Source organism: Thermobia domestica, chromosome 9 (assembly GCF_964235325.1).
Source record: "Thermobia domestica chromosome 9, izTheDome1.hap1.1, whole genome shotgun sequence".
NCBI lineage: Eukaryota > Metazoa > Arthropoda > Insecta > Zygentoma > Lepismatidae > Thermobia > Thermobia domestica.
This window is the reverse complement of record NC_137462.1, coordinates 78045687-78068110: the sequence shown is the minus strand read 5'-3', so window position 1 is coordinate 78068110 and position 22424 is coordinate 78045687. Positions and strand designations below refer to the sequence as shown.

At 37.8% G+C, this 22424-nt stretch overlaps 1 protein-coding gene across 5 annotated transcripts in view; it reads right to left on the bottom strand.

Annotated features, from left to right (window-relative positions):
- LOC145694772 (serine/threonine-protein kinase S6KL-like) overlaps positions 1–22424 on the bottom strand; it is a 388845-nt gene that overhangs the window by 234126 nt on the left and 132295 nt on the right. Inside the window, exon 9 of one of the 5 annotated variants that reach the window (XM_081771402.1) lies at positions 12832–16171. The exons of the other annotated variants lie outside the window; for them this stretch is intronic. Coding sequence (XP_081627528.1) covers positions 16166–16171 — 6 coding nt within the window. The 3' untranslated portion in view covers positions 12832–16165. Of the gene's footprint in view, positions 1–12831; positions 16172–22424 lie in introns of those variants that run through there. 5 annotated transcript variants of the gene reach the window in all.

Below are 22424 nucleotides of genomic sequence, written 5' to 3'. Positions count from 1 at the left end.
CACCAAAATCACACCTTTTCTGTCCCAAAAAACAGTCGCCATCATCTTCCTTGCCGACATTGTTTGCATGCATTTCTTGGGTTTTTGGGGAGAACCTGTGTGCCCCCACTGCATTGATTGCAATTTCGTTTCACAGTTCACGTGTTTCACCCATGTTTCGTCACCAGTAACGATGCGATCGAGTAAAGAGTCACCATCCTTATTGTAGGCGTCCAAAAAGTGCAACGCTGCAGCCATTCGCTGATTTTTGTGGTCCTCTGTCAAGATTTTTGGAATCCATCTTGCACAAAACTTGTGGTAACCAAGCTTTTCGCTGATGATTTCGTGCAACAAACTTCGCGAAATTTGTGGAAAACTCAAAGAAAGTTCCGTTATTGTGAACTTTCGATTTTCACGGACTTTAACATCGACTTTTTCGACAAGTTCGGCAGTCACTTTGCTGGGTCTCCCACTTCGATCTTCGTCGTGAACATTGGTTCGGCCATTTTTAAATCTTATGACCCACTGTCGCACTCCACCTTCAGTGATAAAGTTGTCCCCATACACTTCACACAGCTGCCGATAGATTTCTATCGGTTTACAGTTTTTTGCTGTCAGAAACCTTATTACTGCACGCACCTCGCAGCTCGCGGGATTTTCAATTAACGCAGACATTTCAAACCGTCACAGTATCTTAACGGAGCACAGCACGAACCTCTCACTAGCACGGCTAGATGCCGACTGAGCTGCGCAACGCTCTGACCCCAAGATGGCCGCGCTAGCCCCGCCCCTAGCGGACACAGACGAAAACGTAATCTACTTTCTGGATAGCCCTCGTAGTAGGCCTAAATTATATAGTAACAGTTTAAATTTTTATGCAAGTGGATTTGCTCAACTTGACTCTATTACTGATATTATAAACACATTAAATTTATAAATGTTATAAACCAATTAGATTGGGTAAATGCTAGAAGATACATGTCTCACCAATTTATGTTCACAAAATTTGCAAGATACTTACTTATCTTTATATTTTTGCACGTAACATTGCCATACACGACCTTTCATTCTACTTATTTCTCGAAATTCAATACGTTAATTCACGTGTAAAAAAAAAAAAAAAAGTCCGAGTATCTCTTCAGAAATTCTAGTCAGAGAGAAGAAACAGACCGATGTCTATTACTAATGGTGGTTCAGGGTTTATTAATAGTACTTCATCTCTATTTCTAGATAATTCTAAATTACTTTACAAAATGGCTCCTTTTTATCATTTGTAAATTAGTACTTTGCTAATTTTGGCTGTTCTTTAGCATTGGGGGCCAGCTTTTGCACCTACATTTTTTGCGATATTCCATTCCGATGCGGTTGTTTTATGGTTTAATACGTTAAATTACGTTACTAACATTAAATTCAGACAGCATTGCAGAGCGAGCGTTAGCGAATGAAGGCGGGTTAGAGCACCGCATGGCACGTTGTTTTCTATCTTCGTTACCAACAATTCACTTTCTTTTCTCACATAAATCACTTCCACTTACCTTTTCGGTTTGTACAAATCCCCTACTGCCCTAAAAAAATGTGTGTTCGATACTTTCTTGACTACTTGAATACCACTATCAACTCATTTCTTCCGTAAATCATCCTACTTTTTGCTAGCTTTGGCCCCCAATACTAAACAATTACCTTACTTTTTAGTGCAAATGGAAATGAAACTTAAAAAAATCATATTATTAGTTATATAAAGTACCGTCAAATAATTTTAAATTTTTTGACCTCCAAATTCTTTAAAACCTAGAAGTAAATAATAATATATTGTAGCAGGACTCGATTTTCGAGGAAAATAATTTGTATATTTTGATTTTATTTTTATGTTTATGTCACGAAATCATTAATTAAGGTTATGGGAATTAAATGTTGTATATGTGAGTAAATGCAAGCTGCACAATCTTGCTAATGTTTGTGTCAGCAGTTTATTGTAAACACATGTGTATAAGAATGTCATCGTTGAGAGTCTGGCAATGTAGGAAGGAAATGTTGACAATGTGTCTATCCTCACATTAGCCAGATTCTAGAAATTGTATAAAGTGAATCTGTAAGATTTCACGAATTTCATGAGATTACGGATGTACAGAGAATTGCTTAGAATCGGGAAATCAGAACGTGTCGAGGATTGCAATTTTGAGTTTTGACACATGGAAGGAATTTGTCTCTCCATGTGAAAACGGTGTTGCACGTGCTGCAGCAGACGGAAAAAGCAGACGACGGTGGTTGGACAACGCCAAACAAAACCGGAGGACGAGAAGCTTTTGGGACAGTTGGATGACAGTTCGATGACAGTTCGAGGAGATCACCGACGTTCACCGAGAGTCGAGATTGGACAATCCTTGGAGAGTCTATGATCAAGTTACCGTGATCATTTTTGGGTTCGAGTTTGGAGAACCAAGTTCTATTTGAGAATCAGCCAGATGACAGGAGGAGAAAATACTTTATACTCCAAAACATTTTAACTACGCAGAACTTTGTGCAGAGAGTTGCATTGAGAGGAGCCATACCTCAATGCTCATTTTCGTCTTCCACCAGCAAGGAAATTCAGCTTAAAGGAGCCGAGTTCAACACCAGAACGACGTGGGAATACACCAGTTTTATCCAGGTATGTGTGGCACCGAGTCAGAATTCAAAAGCTCAATACTTGATCGTTCTGTACCCGTCTGGCAAATGAATCTTAATATCCGTCATAACTAGCATTCTGAAATCTTACAGATCACTCATAAGCATAACGAAATACAGTGTTTTATTTTAATGAGGTGGACGTATCTTTATTTAACTAATCCCCAGATGAGAAACCTCTCGCAAGTTAATATCAGAGTTTGTCCCACTCATTCTAGATGGTGAGTGGAAGGCGCCTAGTTGCACTCAACTTTGCATCCCCAAATTAGGCACTGAGTGGCTAGGTTGTCATAACAAAGGGAACATCTTATATTGATAGTAGCGTTGCCAAATCAAACAATGTGCAATCTATAATGGAGTGAAAAAAGGTGAGAAATCCAAAGTTTTGCGGGCCGACACGCAGAAACACAGGAGATACAGAGGAAAGAAGAATCTAGAATCATGTGAAGATAGCAATGCAAAAGATACAGTGACACAGAAAGAACTTCAAAATGATTAAAGTAATCAAAATGATATTTACACAACAATATAGTAAACGAACATTGTATCCACAGACATGCTCAATAACATGAATGTAATGCAGTGTTGCCAACTGAGCAAAAAATGAAGTTTTGTTAAATGGCACGGAACACAAATTATAACATCTAGAAAATCTAATTAGGGGAAGAACCATACCTGTGAAGTCGTGATGTGCAGTGTTGCCAACATTTGAAGATAGGCCTATATGAATTCCTATATGAATATCGGACGATCTGTTTCCCTGCTGAAGACGAAAAATTTCTTTACTCTAGGATAGTCCAAATTTCAGAGAGATGTTGCGAAATGATAATATTCAGGTGCCGTTTCTTTCTTTCTTTTCTTCTCGTTAAGGAATTTTCAAATACGAAACTGGAGATAAATACTTCACAATCCAAAATTTCACGAATTGATGTGGTTTTCATTTGAAGCTCTTTCTTATCTGTACAATCACTATTGGTTGGGCAGATTTGGGGGAGAACTCTACCATGCAGCGGCGTAGCGTAAGAGAACGCCGGTATGCCCGGCATCCCCTGTTAATAAGAAAAAGTACGTATTTCATTATATATAAATTGTTTGCTTGTAATTATCACAATTATTTCCACTGCAATCTTCTGGGGCGCTCTCTCGACTTACTTTGACAAGAGGAACCTACGCATGCGCGTCGCTTAGATGCACATTTTCTGTCTTTCCTCCTGTCGTATGCTATTTTCCTCGGGCCTACTGAAAGCATCGGGGTTTTCGTCTGCTTTCTATTGAATGCGCATGCGCAATACTTCCCTTCTCACTCCTCCTCATCCCTTGCAACCCTACATTTGCTTTAGATATACGCTGGCATATTCAAGTATTTCCAACTGTATATATTTTGAACTAAGCTATAGTTTCTGAACAGAACGTACGAGTCCTAATATAAAGGAAATAGAACAAAACGGAAATGGTTAGTTCAACGCATTTTTGAAGCATGCCGGTTATGTAAATAATAGTATTAAAATAGTTATGCCTTAATCACAATTAAATGCATCGTAATTGTAATCTTCATCATAAAGGAGCTCAAAGACACAGGCATCTTCAGTCACTGGCACAAATCTCGGGGACATAAGGGGAACATGTTCCCTACAATCTTGTCCACCCCCCCCAATAATCCGATTTGAGATTGTGATGATGATTTCTATCCGACTGCCACAAACGAAACTGATGTCCTTTGACTTGTTTCATTTTTAAAAAAGAATCGTATTCTTTAATATTTCATTGTCATTAATTGTTAGTAGTCTATTTTCAACTATTTGTTTAATTCCTGTAACAATTCCTATAATGGTATTGTGGTAATCATAATTTTGCTCAGATAAGAGTATTGTTGCGCCATACCTAGTTGATTTTCTTTCATAGTTTTGGGGAAGTCATTATTTGTATTGTTTTAAAACAAATGTCCTAAAATTTTAATGTGGATGCGTAAGTAGAAACATGTCAATTATTATTATACATATATTCAAATTTCAGAATATGCTCACGGCACTGAGTTGTAATAATGATATGTACCACTATTTCATCTACATCATTTGGTATATAATATACGAGTACAACAGGTTTACCTCAGAAATCTGATTCATCTACTGTAATATGAGTCTCTTCTCCCCTCCCCCCACAATAAGCCTTAAAATGTTATAGACAACTCTGCTTCCCTAATCCTCCACAGCATTTTTTTCAACTTCATAAATATTTTGAACATCGTTAAAAAAGGAAAGGATTATGGGAACAGTCTTACCCATCCCACGAACGTTGAAGACAGATTTGCGCCCTTGACTTCAGTATCTGGATACAGAAACAGGCCCCCAGAGTTGGTTTAAGTGCTTTGTATTTACATCTTCAAATGATATATACAATTCAGGCCCATATTCACGAACGGGCGTCTGAGTTCCGGACCCAAGATGACAAATTTCTACGGGTGAATTTTTTTTTTTTTTTTTTTTTTTGAAAGAACGAGATTGACGTGTGGTATGTGGAGAAAAAAGCCGCCCACGAGAAAGAAATAAAGGGAACGATACTAGAAACAATGTTCATACAAAAGTGGGGCCTAGTTTTCTCGTAAGGAGCTGAGACAATTGGTTTTTAAATTCTAACGTAATCCACGCATTCTCTTCTCTATGCCCCACTAGACCTCCAATTAGGGGGGCTTCCTCCTAAATTTTGTATAACCCTATATTTCTATTCGGAATAGCTATGTATTGCTGCTTGCAGTAGTACTATATCGCACAAATGACTAACTTTGGCATCCCCCTTTCAGAATATCACGCTACGCTACTGCTATCATGTGGTATAAAGTTTTTACTTTGCTTTTTATTATAAAACTAGCTGAACCTGTGCTCTCTACACAGCGCATCGTTCACATATGAGCATGAATCTTCTTGCTATTCCTCACATCTGTACATGCCCCTTTACAGACACAAATGAAAGACGTCTTGATAAAAAAAAAAAAAAAAAAAAAAAAAAAATCGGCAAGAGATACCGTAAAGGGGAGATTTTCTCGATTACTTTTTCAATTTCTCGCAAAGTTTGCAAGATTTAAGCTTATTTCCGGTTGGAGTTTTTAATTCATGTATGATCAGTGTTTTCTTTTCTCTTGTATGCAGTATGTAACAAGCAAATACATTACACACACAATTAATTATAATTTCAATGATATATGGTGTCCATTGGGCAAAACACTCCAAACAATAAAGATTCAACTAGACTGTAGAAATGGTTATCCTTCGTTTTTCATTATAATTTGATAATGAAACAAATGCTTGAAAGGTATACAACCCATGTATACAATTATGTTGTGTTAGAATGTATAACGCGTGGAATATGATGCTTTATTATTTTTTTTTTTTTAATTTCAACACTTCCAGTGTACTAGCAAAAATTTAATAAAGAAATAATGGCCATGTTTGTTTTTAAATTTTCAATTAGAAGTGGACAATCTACGCAAAATTTGCAATCGATCAGTGAAAACGTCATCTTTCTAGAGCCTGTAGTTTCCGAGATCTCATTGTCAAGAAGATTGGTCACAAACATATAAACTTCCACAAACGCATAGTTTGAAAGAACTCTCAAGATGGCAGCACAATTCATTTACATTGATTTTGGAGAAGGTTTATTAAAATACGAGGGTCATTCGGAAAGTAAAGAACGTTTTGCGCTAGCGCGTGCGCGTGTTCCCCCACCCCCGCTGTCGCTGGGTTATTGACCTGGGCATGCTTTAGCCTCAGTCTGGCACCAGATGCGATCCGCTACGGTCAATTATTGCTTCACTGTGCGCCTGTAAAATGTGCGATACAATTACTGATCCCGCCAAGTGTGAGGTTCGTGGTGTGATAAGATTTTTGAATGCAAGAAAAGTGCGTCCGATAGAAATTTATAGACAAATCACTGAGGTGTATGGAAATGTAATGAATGGAGCATCAGTTCGTAAGTGGTGCATTATGTTTAATGACGGACGGACGAATGTGCACGATGAGAAACGCTCGGGCCGGCCTTCTGTTGTGACTGACGAACTCAAAGGAAGAATTGAGCGGAAAATTCAAGAGGATAGGCGATTCACTATTGATGGGCTGCACGAATTCTTTCCTGAAATTTCAAGAACTTAAGGAAGCTGTTAGTGATTGGTTCAACAGTTTGGCGGCAACTGTGTATGCCGAAGGAATAGAAAAACTTGTACCACGGTATGACAAGTGTTTAAATTTACACGGCGACTATGTCGAAAAGTAACTTAAGTATCACATAGTATGTAACACAAATTTCGCCTTTGTATATCAGTTATTAAAGTGTTTATACAAAAACGTTCTATACTTTCCGAATGACCCTCGTACAAAGGCTTTGAACAATAATTTAAAAATAAATAAACTTGATGAAAAAAAGATCTATTTAAATAAATTATTTAAAGTGCGCATACTTTAAAATATTTGTGTTTGTTAAACATGAAATCACAGATAACCGTAAATCAAAAGTTAGAGGTTGGAGGTTAGGCGTTTTTATTGCTGTTGTAGCATTTTAGTAGATAGATAGAATGTCTTTTGCAAATTCCGATTGATGCCACCTTGGCATCCTTGGGCAATTTTCAGTGTAGTGTCATATATGACATCACTGTTTCACACCTCTAATTTACGTATTAAACGCTGATGGATGAGTTAAAATTCTCTGTAACACAGCAACCATACACAGTAAAAAGACAAGTTTTGGCAGGATACATGTAATCAAACCTTTCCTCAATTTGGAATATTTTGATGACCTCTCCTGACATGGGAACAATATAGTGCCGTCACAATTTTGGAAAAATATTCATTTAAAAAGCACTTTAATAATTCACTGTGAACAAAATATTTAAACAAATTGGACCAAACTAAAGGAGATAGCAAGGAAAACTATGTAAGACTCTTGCGTTCATGAATCTTAATAGAGTGTGGTTTATATTTATCAAACACAACAATGACATCATATTCTCTACAACAATAATGAGTGAGATTTCTGAACAGATCATATACGGTTCCTTTGTTAGGATACTGTATGTGATACAATATCGCATTTCCATCAATTAACTTAACCTCTGGATATATGGTCTTCGAAGACAGCACAGCTAGTTTCTTCACAAGAACACTTTTATCGCCTTTCCTGATGTTCCCATGCTCACCGAAAAGACTAAATTACAAAGATAATTCAAAATTGAGAATATATGAGAGATCTATTTGCCTCTTCTGTGGTATAACTAATAAGCGGCTGTATACTTTTTCAACATCATATCCTTCCTTATTTCCAAGTTTGACTTTCTTTTTTCAATGACGAAACGGTATCACGGTTTTTCTTAGGCTGTGGTGGAATCCATGCAGCAAATTATTTTTTAAAATCTGAAACCATTTTGTCACCAATCTCCACAGCATCTTGTATATTTACATTAACGTCGCTTGTCTATCCGGTACTTACGTTAACAATATTATTAATTTTCGTATTTAGTGGATGAGTACGTTGTTGAAAAGCTTTTCTTATCTTCTCTCGGTTATTTTGATCAAGAACTACACGGCTAGTTCCCTCCTCTTTATAAGTATTGTCTTTGGAATCCTCTTCCATCAGATCCATTGATATGGGCACGGTATTGCTGATATGGTGAGAAAGAATCCATCCGGAAACTTGATCTGGAGAAAGAGTCATCCCAATGAGACCTCCTTTTACCTCCTTCCCCTTTCTAACATAAGTTTGTTCTCGAAACTGATCTACAAGAATACCATTCCAAGGCCTAGCTCTATAGCGGCAAACACTATGTCCCTTTAAGAGTGTGTCAGTAATCTCACTCAGAAGGGAGATCATTTCCCATCTCAATAATATCCCACGTTATGTATCTTGCAAAGAGTTGAAATGTGCATAGCTGCAATATTTTATATATATATATATATATATATGTGTGTGTGTGTGTGTGTGTGTGGAACCATACTCTCTAGACAGTACAGGTTTTGTACACAGGAAAGTGCGTTTTGTGTTTTTGAGCAGAAGGAGGTCAAAGTATTAAGGAATGATTTCATACTCTGGGAGGTGTTTTGTTCACAAGTTCAACTGAAAATTCGTTACTGTGAAGTAAAATAAAGTAGAATGAATGGTTGGTCCAGTCAAGGCTTTCAAGCTCATTTCTTTCCTCTAGTTGTAACACTGAATTATCACATCCACAGCAGCTTTGGTGAAGAATGCCGCTATCAGAGAAGGCGAGGAAAGTCAAAATGCACATTAACTATTCCCTAAAGGACTAACTATTCCCAAAATTTCAGATTTTTTTTTATCCAGGCCCACTGGAGATATTGGATAGTGAAACTTGCCGAATTGGCATAATTCCCCAACTTTACAATTTTTTTCAGGTCTTTGGGAGCAGCTACAGGTCTGTAAATTTTTATGTATTAACTTATGAACCCGGACTACATGCACACACAAATTCATACCTTTACGTCTGTTGCTTCCTCTTCCCAAACATGTCTTGGTTTTAAACAAAAATGTTAAGAGACCAAAATTTTAGCTCTGCCTTAGTTGGAGACCTCCAGCAATTTTTAATTTGGTAGGTCAAATACATGCTGAGATATTCAAAACAACGTAAACACCTAAAATCGAAAAAAAAAAAACGCAAAATGGCGGCAGCCGCTGGTCGCCATGAGATGATGTAAAAAATAATTATTTGTGGTTTTGAAGTACCCTGATATAGGATAAACATTTATGAAAAAATTAGATTTTTTGGAGATGGTCGAGCGTCACATGCTTGATCACTTAAAATGGATTGACTCAATTGAGTTTATTAACGAGAATAAGGACAATAAATAACTTGTTTTACTAAACTCCTCCGCATTTATTGCTAGAAATACATTGGGTAATCCCATACTAAGGACTTTCATTCTATCACCGCCTCAACAATTAGAAGTGTTTCATACTCCTTTTAACACAGGATATACTTGATTATTAGTGACTAGCAAAGGTGTCCAAACTCATGAGGTCGGCGCTCACGAGTTCGGAACTCACGCTCACTCGACCTCGACCTCACGATGTGAGCGTGGGGTTAGACTTGTTATGAGCGTGAGGTTAGAATGATGTTGTGAGCGTGAGATCAGACAGGTTGTGTGAGCGTGAGGTCAGGCTGCTGATGTGAGTGTCAGGTTGAGTGAGTCAGGTGAGGCTGCTGATGTGAGTGTGAGGTCAGACCGGTGAGGTGAGCGTGAGGTCGAAATGAGTTTGTGAACGTGAGGTTGGATCAAAGTAGACACCTGGTTTTTCCAATAGCAGGGAGAAGTATATTGTAATTCGAAAACACTGTAAATTTTTTGTTCTCTACACAAAAGCTTCTTTTTCTCTATCTGAAGATAACACCTGTTGTGAAACGACCATAGGTAAGCAGGGAGTATCTTTGGTCCCCTATCTTTTTTTTTTTTTATTGGCCAACTTGGGATAGAAGTTTTAGTGTCTTTGTCATCAGGTATTTCTTAGAAGCAAGTAGAAAACAATCATGGAATGTCTTGATGTTTTGTTAGGCACACTGGGGTATTTGGCCTCGAAATCTGGTCAAGAATATCCATCATTTAGTATCATAAAATAACCGATTAAATTAAATTGTTTTGTATTTACCTACATTTTTAAAGATACATTACCGCCAAAACTGGTTTGAATATTTTCCTTTGTCCCTTAACTATAGTTCTCTCTTGTGATTTCGCTTGCCATTGTTTAATAGGGATTTTGTAGGCTAAGTCAGTATTTTATTTACGAATTTTCTAGAGGGGAGGGAAATCTTGAATCTTGGGCTAGCAGTTAACCATATAAGAATTGCAGCCCTCGGCCGGGGGGAGCCCATCTCTCCAATTACTTGGGCGCAATTTCCCCCCCAAATATACTATTCGCCCTCAAAACAGAGTGCTTAAATTCTTAGCGAGATTCCTCCTCCCCAATGTGTTTCCACACCGGTTTGCATGTCGAATACATTGCAGGCTACATCACTTAGTAGTCCTTGTCCATTCTTTCTAAACAGCATCAGTCTCTACACAGTATTTTCTTCCACCTTCCGTCATAATTTTATCCTTTCAAGCCACAGAGAATACATTCATTTACCTTCACAGTTGCCGTTCTAAAAGGAAAATTATAGTATAATTAAAAGTGCGATTCTGTCATTTTGAAAGAAAATATGCCCTCCCCCTAAAACAAAAGTCTAACGGGTGCAATCAATGCCCTAAAATCAGCCTGGGAGCACCCCTGCCTGCTCCAAATAGAAAATATAATTTACATATTTTCTGGGCGACCATTTGAGAGACATTATATCTTGATAAGTATATAGAATTTCATGTACTCTGACTGTTTGCTTGGAAATAAAATCCATATAGTTAGCAAGTAATTGTTTTTGTATAAATACAACTATGCAGAACAGCCATAAATAAATGTTTTGTATTACTAGGGTAAATGTGCTAGTCCTCGACCACTTAACTAATTTTCGTATAATCCTTTAATCGTTGTTTAGAGAGCGGAACAACTTAGGTGGATGCAACTAGCTCACGTGTGTTCTTAAAGCTATATTTCATTTATATTTTATCTAAAACGGAGATATCTTATACCATTTATGTAATATTAGTCGGACAAACACCGTTAATTTATTTATTTTTAGTGTTCGACCAGGACCGGATTTAATGTTTTGCCGCCCTAGGCCCAAAAGCGTTTGCGCTCCCTCCCCTCCGTCGATAAACAAAATTTTAACAATACAAAATAATCATAAAGAAAAAATTATAAATATCTTCGTTTTTGTACAAATTTTAATGCATTTTCACTTTGTATCCTGTAAAGAAACATTTGAATTGTTACAAATTCATTTTTTTTTAAGTAAATTTACAGAGAATGATTGAGTTTTACAATACAAGCTAGTTCAATAATACAAGAAATTCGTTTCGAATTTTAGACTGTATGTAATAGTTTTAATATTGAAAATACCGAGAGTGTCTCTAAAATGACCAGAGTAACTGTTTGGACTGTTGAAATTTTTCTAGATAAAGATTGGTAAGGTGACAGATGTCGAGGGTCACATGCGAAACAGAACTTAGGGAAGGAGCCGAAGCGCATCACATGGACCGGCCTCTAAGCAAATGTCTACTGCAAGTATTTGGTCTAGGAATTAATTCGTGCGGTTTTACAAAAGATGGCGTAACTAGCTTATTGTCCCATAGTTTCGTTGATCCAAACATGCGTTGAAAACTACTGTCATTGAGCATCTTGTTTAGTATATGTCAGTTGCTTGAAGCGGAAACAACAACATTTTTTCTTCAACTGAAAATGGCGCATTTTGTGCCTGATAAAGTGTTTTTGCGGGGAGTTATTCTTCATTGCTTTAACATGAAGAAAAGTGCTACCGCAAGTCATCATATTTTAGTGGAAGTGTTTGGTGACCATGCTCTAGCTGAGCGAACGTGTCAGAAGTGGTTTGCACGGTTTAAAGGTGGTGATTTCAGCTTGGAAGACCAAAAGCAATTTGGACAGCCAAAAGAATTTGAAGATGAAGAATTGAGAGCATTGCTTGATCAGGATTCGTGTCAAACGCAGGACAAACTTGCAGAAGCATTTGGAGTTGAGCAAACAACAGTTTCCAAACGTCTCAAAGCCATAGGAATGATTCAAAAGATGTCTTATTGGGTTTCACATGAATTGAAAAGAAAGACGTTGAAAGAAGAAAAACCGTTTGCGAATTGCTGCTTCAGACAGAAAAGGAAGGGATTTTTGCATCGAATTGTAACTGGTGATGAGAAGTGGATTCATTACGAGAATCCTAAACGAAAAAAGGCCTGGGTGAAGCAAGGTGAACCAGGTCCTTCACAACCGAAACGAGATATTCATTGTGCAAAGGTTATGCTGTATATATGGTGGGATTTGAAACGTGTGGTGTACTATGAACTTCTGAAACTTGGTGAAACTATTAATGGACACCGCTATCGACAACAATTAATGCGTTTGAAGCAAGCTCTGGCCTGAAAACGACCAGAATGGAATAACAGGCATAATAAACTTATTTATCAAGATGATAACGCTCGACCACATGTCGCAAAACCGGTCAAAACCTATTTGGAAAATGTCGGATGGAAAGTGTTACTCCACCCGCGATATTCACCAGACACTGCTCCGTCTGACTACTACTTGATCGATTGCATGAATAACGATTTGATTGGACAGCGGTTCACTTCTTCAGAAAATATCGAAAAATGGATCTTTGATTAGATTGCGTCAAAAGATGAGGAATTCTTTCGACACGGAATCCGTAAATTGCCTGAAAGATGGGAGAAAGTAGTGGCTAGCGATGGACAATATTTTTGTTAACGTATTCATTTAGTTTGTTTTTGAAATAAAGCTTCAATTTTTATTAAAAACCGCACGAACTAATTCCTAGACCAAATATAAGGTTAAAATTTCACTTAACTTCGACCAATGATTCAAGCCATAGATTTGCAAAATCAATTATTTCTTGGAGAGCTTCATTTTTACTTTTATTATTATTATTATTATTATTATTATTATTATTATTATTGAACTTTGACTTTTTGGGTGGCCGCGGTGGCTCAGTGGTAGAGCATTCACCTCTGGTGCGTAGGGACCCGGGCTCGATCCCAGCCCCGCCAAGTGAATTTGTGGTGCACAAACATCGTGTGCGTGGGTTTTCTCGGGGTTTTCCCGTTTCCATCCATTATTTCATCATCGCCATCTCCTTTGGCTTAACCGGAGTAACCGTGGGGCGTTAAACTCAAAGAATTCATTTAGAATGGAGGGTTACGAGAGTTGACAACTATTCTTAGATGCCTAACCAGATTGCAAAACCTACTTCTCTCTAGTTCTTACCTTTTTTTGTAATATGTATTGAATCCACAAGTTGTAATGTACTTATTTCATTTCCGATTTCGGTGGAAAGATAAGGATGGTAACTAAAGGTATTCTTGGGATGTTTAATTAATTGCAAAAAAAAAAAAAAAAGCGCTTATTTCTATTATTGTTTTTATTTTATAGTGATCAACGTTAGAACCGGACGTGGTTGATTTCTGTCATTTTCAGTTTGAATAGAAGGTTAAGAGTGAATGAGAGAACTTTACTTAGAAAACTAAATCGATTGTTGAAAAAAAAACTCTTAATCTTTTTTATATATATATAGTTTTTGGTCTATGTAGATCAATACAGAGACTGAAAGTTGTACATTGTTAAAAATGGAGATGAAAGTTCTTCTTGGGACGCTGGATCAATTGCAAGAAACCATGTCTCGCTATATGTTACTGTCTTTGCTCTATAGTAATCAATGTTAAACCGAAAATGGCTAATTTCTACCTCTACCCATGGGTAAATCACCTTCATTAACGAACTTTTCGAAATAATTATTTTAGCTATCGATCCCAGGAGACGGAATTCAATAATTCATTTGCATTTAATAGTTCGCGTGTGAAGCAAAATTGTATAGGCGCACGAACTAATATTACAATATTGTAAATCCCACTTGGGTGATCCTGATAAATCGACGTGTGTTTGTCATATTTGGTTGTATTAGGTAGTAATCCTGTGGAACAGAGAACGCTGAAGTATTGACAGTCTAGATCGTGTTATATGAATAGTTTTCGTTATGTTGAGAAAGTGGTATCGGTATACCTTGATATTGAAAAGAAGAAAACATCGAAAACTATCCAAATACTGAAAACTATCGAAAAATCGACATCGAAAAATCCCGACATTTCAAACTATCGATCGATACATCGAAATATCGCAAGTCCTGCCTACGACCCTGTGCACCAAAGGTGCGCGTGCTAGCCAATAGGCTAGCGGGAAGAGCTGTGCCTAAACTCACGAAATCGGCGCTCACGAGTTAGGAACTCACGCTCACTCGACCTCAAAGGTGAGCGCGAGGTCAGACTAGCGAGGTGAGCGTGAGGTCAGACTAGGGATGTGAGCGTGAGGTCAGACTGGTGATGTGAGCACGAGGTTGAGTGAGCGTGAGGTCAGATTAGTGATGTGAGCGTGAGATCAGAATTATAAGGTGAGCGTGAAGTCAGACTGATGAGGTGAGCGTGAGGTCAGACCGGTGAGGTGAGCGTGAGTTCGAAATGAGTTTGTGAGCGTGAGGTTCAGTGAGGTTAAGTCAAAGTGGTCACTTCTGGTGACTAGACCCTGAATGTGCTCATTATTAAGCATCTGTTACACCGAACACCTGTTCAGTACTGGTGCTGATCGGTTCCTTTTTCTTTTGTAATCAAAGGATAGGGGCATTAGGAATCTTTTGAAATCCTTGCTATTTCAACATATATAAAATAAATATTTTCTACTTTTTTTTAAATCATGTCTCCTTGCTATTGACTTCATGATTTCATTTTTCGTAAGTGGCTTTGGAATTATTTCTTCTCCGAAAACTTTAGAAATGCAAGAAACAAGAAACCACCATCGCATAATGATGAAAATTAAGTGTTAAGATTGGATTATTGCCATTGAGTATGCAGGTACTTGGATTCTATGCTTCATTGGTCACAGTTTCACATTACGGACAATCTTTCGTTGGTTTAACTTGTTGGGTAAAATTTCGAATACATATATGATAAAGAGTTTATTTGAAGATTACAATATATTTAAATCTTTTACGAATCTCCTCACCGAACGCAATATTACTTTTTATATAGTATAATAGTTTTCTTGTTAAAACTCTTGAGGGTATTCATGTCTCATTTGGTTTTATGTCGAATGCCTAGTTGTTTTGATATTCCATTCTTGCTAACCTTTGTAATTCACACCGTTTCATTAGTAGATCAAGGTTAAGGTGTTACAGTTGCATCAACTGTAACTGAGGCGTTTAAATTTTATTCTCTTTGTTCGTATTTGTCCATATACTCCGCATATAGACCAGATCGATTACAAGATCTAACAGCTAGCTACTAATCTCTCTCTAAGCGAGAAAAATTTGAATATCTACAGACTCATGCCACTGACGAAGCCTTCGGAAAGCCTAAATTTTTGAAGATATTAACGATAGAAGTCCTTTCCTAGCGTCGCTTGCTTCACTTTTTCGACATGGGACTTGAACTTTAAATCTCCATAAGAAATGCTATTTTTTCTTGTTCCCAACAGTTCCTATTTCTCAAATTCTGCACTGTCTAATTATCACTATAGGTTTTTTTTCCGTTGAACATTCTGTCCAAATAGTGCGTTCTTCTTGCAATCTATATGCATAATCTTGTATTGAATAAGATCACCTTCAACGTCATGTTGCTTTTCACTGCATCTGAATGCAATGTCTTCATGTGATTCGCATTGAACTTCACTGTTGAACTGTTGCTTCCTGGGTTTAAATTATCAATCTTGAGATAACGAACGATGAATAAGAGTATCTTTTTCTCGTACCATTATTCTAAAAGAAGAATCAAATCATTCCTTGTGCGTACATATGCACTTGGAAATTATTCCTTGCCTTCTAATAATGCTTCTAATGTGGTAGACTTTGATTTCATCGGAGCCGTCATTATATCTAGAAAAATAAATACAAGCATGAACAAATTATTACTGGCGGTTGTAAGTAATTATTCATTCAACATCTTATCATTCGCTACAATATGACTTCAAAACAACATACAAATCAATTGATTTTCCCAAAATTAATAAATCTAGGAACCTTTCCAATAGTGTACTAATAACATTAACTTTCAGCTGAAGAAATATGAATTTCAATATATTCAGACCACTTTATTACGGTGGCGTGCTGACTGCCACGGGTGCTGACTGCCACAGCAAATTATTGGTGCTGATTGCCACGACTGGCGCTGATTGCCAATATCAAGGTGCTGACTGCCACGATGGCGTGCTGACTGCCACGAGCCTGAGAAAAAATTGCTAGACGTAACATTACCGGACGCCAAGAAGCATGAAAGAAACTAGATGATCCTTAGGATCGTGTTGTTCAACCAACACCTAACAAAGGTAAACAGGTCTCTATATGTACACTCATGTCCAAAATAATTGTCGCATGACTATAAATATGTTGTTCTAGTAATATAATTTGATAACGAATTCGCCCGGTATTTCTTATAATGTTAGTATGTGTATAATCGGCAAAGACAAGTATGTGGTAAATTTCATGTCAAAAGAGTAGTAAATAAGAACACTAAAACGAAAATAAGTTTTCTTGTCCATTTAGTTACATTTTATTTTACTCATTATGATTTTCGTATTTATAATTCTTTTCCTATGAAATTTATCACAAATATAAATATCCTGATTATACACATAATATAAGTATTAAAAGTACTCTCTGCAAAATTATCAAATTATATTCTTACAAGAAGACAGTTATAGATATGCGACAATAATTTTGGACATGAGTGTACTTTCAGTTTTGTCAGGGAGCTGTGCGTACAAAATTGGTACGATTTATGTATTCTCACTTGAACTCCCTATGTCATCATGAATTGTGTACAGCTGTGCAAAATGTTTCGAGCAGCTCTTGAAAGTTCCATCAAAAAAGCACTGCTGGCTGTACCTCACAAGGGAAGTTCAGAAGAAAGCACTCGCCTGCAGAGAAACTAAGCATGCCATTTGAAATTCCAATTCATGCTGATTATAACAAGCTAATAAAATTCGTGTATGGTTCGAGATATTCAATTTGGAAGTTTATATGAGAAAATGAGGATATACGCAATTTTACGCGTTAAGTACAACATAATTAGTAACGAATATTGACATACGAATTGAAAGCTATAGGAAGTAACAGAAAAAAAGTGTTTCGTAATAACTAACGGGTTTGTTAAATACAATTAGTCATTACATTGTTCACAATAATCATAAGTTAGAGATGAAAATTGATCACTGTTGTTCTTCTGTTTTATGAAGAAATGACGCAGGTAAAAGACTCCCTTGCACCATGAACATTTTATATGTGCAATTGTGTTGCATCCGTCAAGAGAACAGTTCACAGAACCAAAGCAAAAAGCCAATTCGACAAGTGATTCAAAAGCTGTAGGCCTATAATGTGTTCGTAACCTGCCTTGTAGAACGCAAACTGGAACAATCCAATGTATCGCGGTGATCGGAAGTGATTCGTATGGACAGGAACTTTATTTGATTGTTTCGTTGGTACATTATAACGTCCAGATGAAGAAGTTTCATACTATGTACAAATTTCCTGCCATAATCTTTGATTGATCGGAATCAAAACACATCAAATGGTTGCACAAATCGTGTGCAATTCTTTGTTATCTTCTCAACCATTAGGTCTTTGCCATCCGTCATGCAACTTGTAATGGACAATTTGTCTGTGAATGGACCCCAGTGATCAAGCAAAAGCAAGTTCAAACCATCAGGCTTCGCCATGGGTGAGAATACTTAACGCATTGAAACGTGCATCCACTCATTTTCTCATATAAATTTCCAAGCTGAATATCTCAAACAGTTCTCAACGTACAGGAGTTTTATTACCTGTTGTAATCAGCATGAATTGGTCCTTCAAATGACATGCTTATTTCTCTGCAGGCGAGTGCTTCTCCCAAACTTCCCTTGTCAGCTGGCTTCAGACCATCATATCCATTAAATAATACAATAGAACAATTAATATAAACAATGAAATGTGTAAATTGTACATAAAAAAGACAATCCCTTTATAAACATCCAAGTGTATGTCGTTCCACTTAGTGAGCAACTTTGTAACTTATAGGATGCCACATAGATTTGCTGTGATGATTACTAAATTAATCCCTACTAAATTAATTAATAATCATAAATTTAGTATGAGGGATTAATTCCTCTCTTTCCAAATACCTCCCAGGATCGTGGAAGTCAGCACGCCGTCGTGGCAGTTAGCACCTTCATATTTGCAATCAGCGACAGTCGTGGCAGTCAGCACCCGTGGCAATCAGCACCTATCCTTTATTACAGAACTAACGAAGTTCCAGTTCTTCATATGGAAAGAATACGATCCATAGAAGATATCTGAAAAATATACTTTTCTGCTTTCAGAATATCTGGTGATGGCCGAAATTCAATTTCACACCAGTGTGAAACCCTCTCGCCAATCACCTTTAAATATTTTTTTACGATGATTTTTTTTCTTTTACATCAAAATAGTAGGTTACTTTCAAATATCAGTAATACGTACAGACCAAAACCATATTCACGAAGAAATTAAACGTAGACTGAAAGCAGGTGATTAGTGTTATTATTAAGTTCAAAATCTCTTTTCGTCGCAAATTTTGTCGAGGAATGTGGAACTTAAAATAGATAAAACTATAATTATTTCTGTTGTGCTGATGGTTGCGAAACATGGTCGCTTACTCTAAGCGAAGAACGCACACTGAAAATATTTGAGGATAAAATCCTGAGACGAATATTTGAACCCAAGGGGAACGGGAATGGGGAATGGCGGAAACTTCATAACAAGGAACTGCATAATTTATACAGTTCACCAAACATTGTTAAGGTCATCAAGTCTAGGAGGCTCAGGTGGGCATGTCATGTAGACAGAATGAGAGTAAAAAGACTTTCAAAGTTTTAACTGGAAATTTAATAGAAAAACGGCCATTAGGAAGATCTAGGCAGAGATGAGAGGAAATATTAAGATGGAAAAAATGAAATGAAATCTTTTAGTTTTACGTCCCACGGTTATGCTGGTTAGACTAAAGGAGACGGTGATGATGAGATAAATGGTGGAATGAAGAAAGTGGGAGGAAACGGGAGAACCCCGAGAAAACCCACGAGCACGGTGTTTTTTCACTACAGAGTCCACACGGCGCGAGCTGGGATCGAACCACGGACCGCAAGCACCGGAGGTGAACGCTCTACCACTGAGCCACCGCGCCCCCAATATTAAGATGGATCTTGCAATATTATATTATATATATACAGGGTGACCGAGTGACTATGTTACAAAATTTAAGGGATGATTCCTGACACGGAAACAAGAAAAAAAGTTCAAATAAACTTTTGTCCAACGTACATAATTTCGGAGCTACAAGGTGCCGAAAGCGTGGGAAACTGACATTCAAAGCTCTATAGCTCGACTATGGTGAATGATAGAGCTAATGCGGCATGGTCACGTCAAAGACACCGAAGCTGCTGTATTCAAAAATGCTTAGGTCGAGATCGTGCAATTCGTGCACAAGGGATTCCCCAAAGGAGCGTAGGGATTCCCAGATAATCTGTCAAGAAAGATGGGTCGAAAAGGATACGGATGAATAGCTGTCCCAACTGCTAGCAATAATGCGTCTGTACTAAGTCGATATCTCGCACAACCACAAAATGGCGAACAGTTTTATACGTGCCATGTGTGGTTGCATAACGCGCACTAAATAAGAATGGGAAACATGAAAGGAAAATGTGAATAATTTAGTACAAATGTTAAATACATGATATTACGCTGTCCTATCATTGAACATACGCATTTAATAAAAGGCAATAGTCATGAAACGTTCTAAAATGTTGTAAAAGGATCACACTATTAGTCTTTCTTCCATGTATTGTTGTCATTGAAAACAAATAAACAAAACTGAGCGAAACAATCATAATGCAAAAGAGTTTGTTTCCTAAAAACAAAAGTCACAAGAATGGGAATAATGTCTTCAATCAACATTTTACAGCAGGATTGAATGCAGCCAAGAACATCATCAATTACCTGTAAACGAGACAAATCTCCCAATTATCCTACAATAGGTGATGGACATGGCGTCCCTCTACTTCAACACAGGCGTTACAGCGTCGCAGTAAGATCTGACGCATCCGCTGTAACAACCCAGGATCTGTTCTTATAGTATCACAGACAGCGAGTATTCGTGCTAAGTTCTTCTGCGTTGTCTATAGACGTTTCATAGACAAGTGTTTTGACATGACCCCACAAGAAAAAATTAAGTGGATGCAAATCTGGGGAACGTGCATGCCAATTACAAGGACCGCCTCTTCCAATCCATCTGTCACGAAACGTTTGATTCAAATACTCTCGAGCACTAGCTGAAAAGTGGGCTGGGGCGCCATCATGTTGAAACCACATCCGTTGACGAACACCGAGAGGGACATCCTCTAATAACTCTGGAAGTATGTCTCGCAGGAATCTCGTATACACTGGTGCAGTTAATCGTGGTGGTAGTAAATATGGACCTATTATCTGATCACTGTTAATACCCGCCCACATATATATGGCGAATCGGTCTTGGTGGCCCCTTTCCACAATTGCATAAGGATTTTCGTCTGCCCATACATGACTATTGTGACTATTAAATATCCCGTCTTTCGTAAAACAAGCTTCGTCGGTGAAAAGCAGGTAGGAAGCAAACTGTGGATCAATTACAGAGCGTTGGAGAAACCACTCTCAAAACCGAACGCGAGGTTGAAAGTCAGTTGGACGTAAGGCCTGAACCCTCTGCGGGTGATAGGGGTGTAACTGTTGCTCGTGTACTACTTTCCAAACAGTATCTTGTGCTACTCCCCTTTCACGTGCTACTTTCCGGGTACTTACTGTTGGGTCTTGGGTGAAACGGTCAAGCACTTGTTCTTCAAAGTTCGGAGTACTTGTGGTTCTTCGTCTTCCTTGGTCGTAGTATTGAGGTTGTAAATTCCCCGCGTCTCGTAAGCGTTGAAAAAGTCTGGCAAACATAGTATGGGCTGGATGTCTTCTTTCTGGATACTTAAGTCGATATAACCTATTAGCTTGTCGACTGTTGCCATTTGCTTGACCGTATACAATTATCATGTGCGCAAGTTCTGCTATCGAATACTCCATTTGATCTCACATTCGAACAAGCAAAGCACAAACTGCACTAAGGAACTCGTACGCTACGAACAAAACCACATGAAGAATGACCTTCCACCTTCCACAACACCTTCTAGTAGGGTTGTCTTATACTTTCATTACCTTCGATTGTTTTCTACGACAGAAGGAAGAACAAATGCTTGTGATCGAACCAGCAAACTGTGGTGTACTTCAGGTGATAGCACCGTCTGTGAAAACAAAATATCTTCTAAACGATAACAATACGACATGTTAAGCATTCTAGACAAAATCTCGGAATTAGTCCTGCAAAACATCGGAAGCAGCGACTAAAACAAACGTCCTGATAAATTGTTTTTCCTTGTTCTTTTTCAATGTTCGGGTAACGCACATTACGGCTAATGATAAGAAACGGATATTTTACTGTTGTTCTCTGGCAGTGGTCAAATTAACATGGGATGGCGGAAAAATCCCCCTCTCGTAAAAAGTATCCTCGGCTCGTATCATCAAATGAAATAAAGTTTCTGCCTGGAAGAAAGCACCCATATCCCCCGGTTTTTACCCTTAGTTTTACTTGCTTTCAATGACAAAACTACATGAAAGAAAACAATGATAGTGTGATGTTTGTACAACATTTTAGTACGTTTCATGATTATTCCCTTTATTAAACGCGTCTATACGTACAATGAACAGGACAGTGTACTATCATGTATTTACCATTTGTACTAAATTATTCACATTTTCCTTTCATATTTTCCCCACTCTTTTTTAGTGCGCGTTATGCAACCACACATGGCACGTATAAAACTGTTCGCCATTTTGTGCTTGTGCGAGATATCGACTTAGTACAGACGCATTATTGCTAGCAGTTGGGACAGCTATTCATCCGTATCCTTTTCGACCCATCTTTCTTGACAGATTATCCGGGAATCCCTACGCTCCTTTGGGGAATCCCTTGTGCACGAATTGCACGATCTCGACCTAAGCATTTTAGAATACAGCAGCTTCGGTGTCTTTGACGTGACCATGCCGC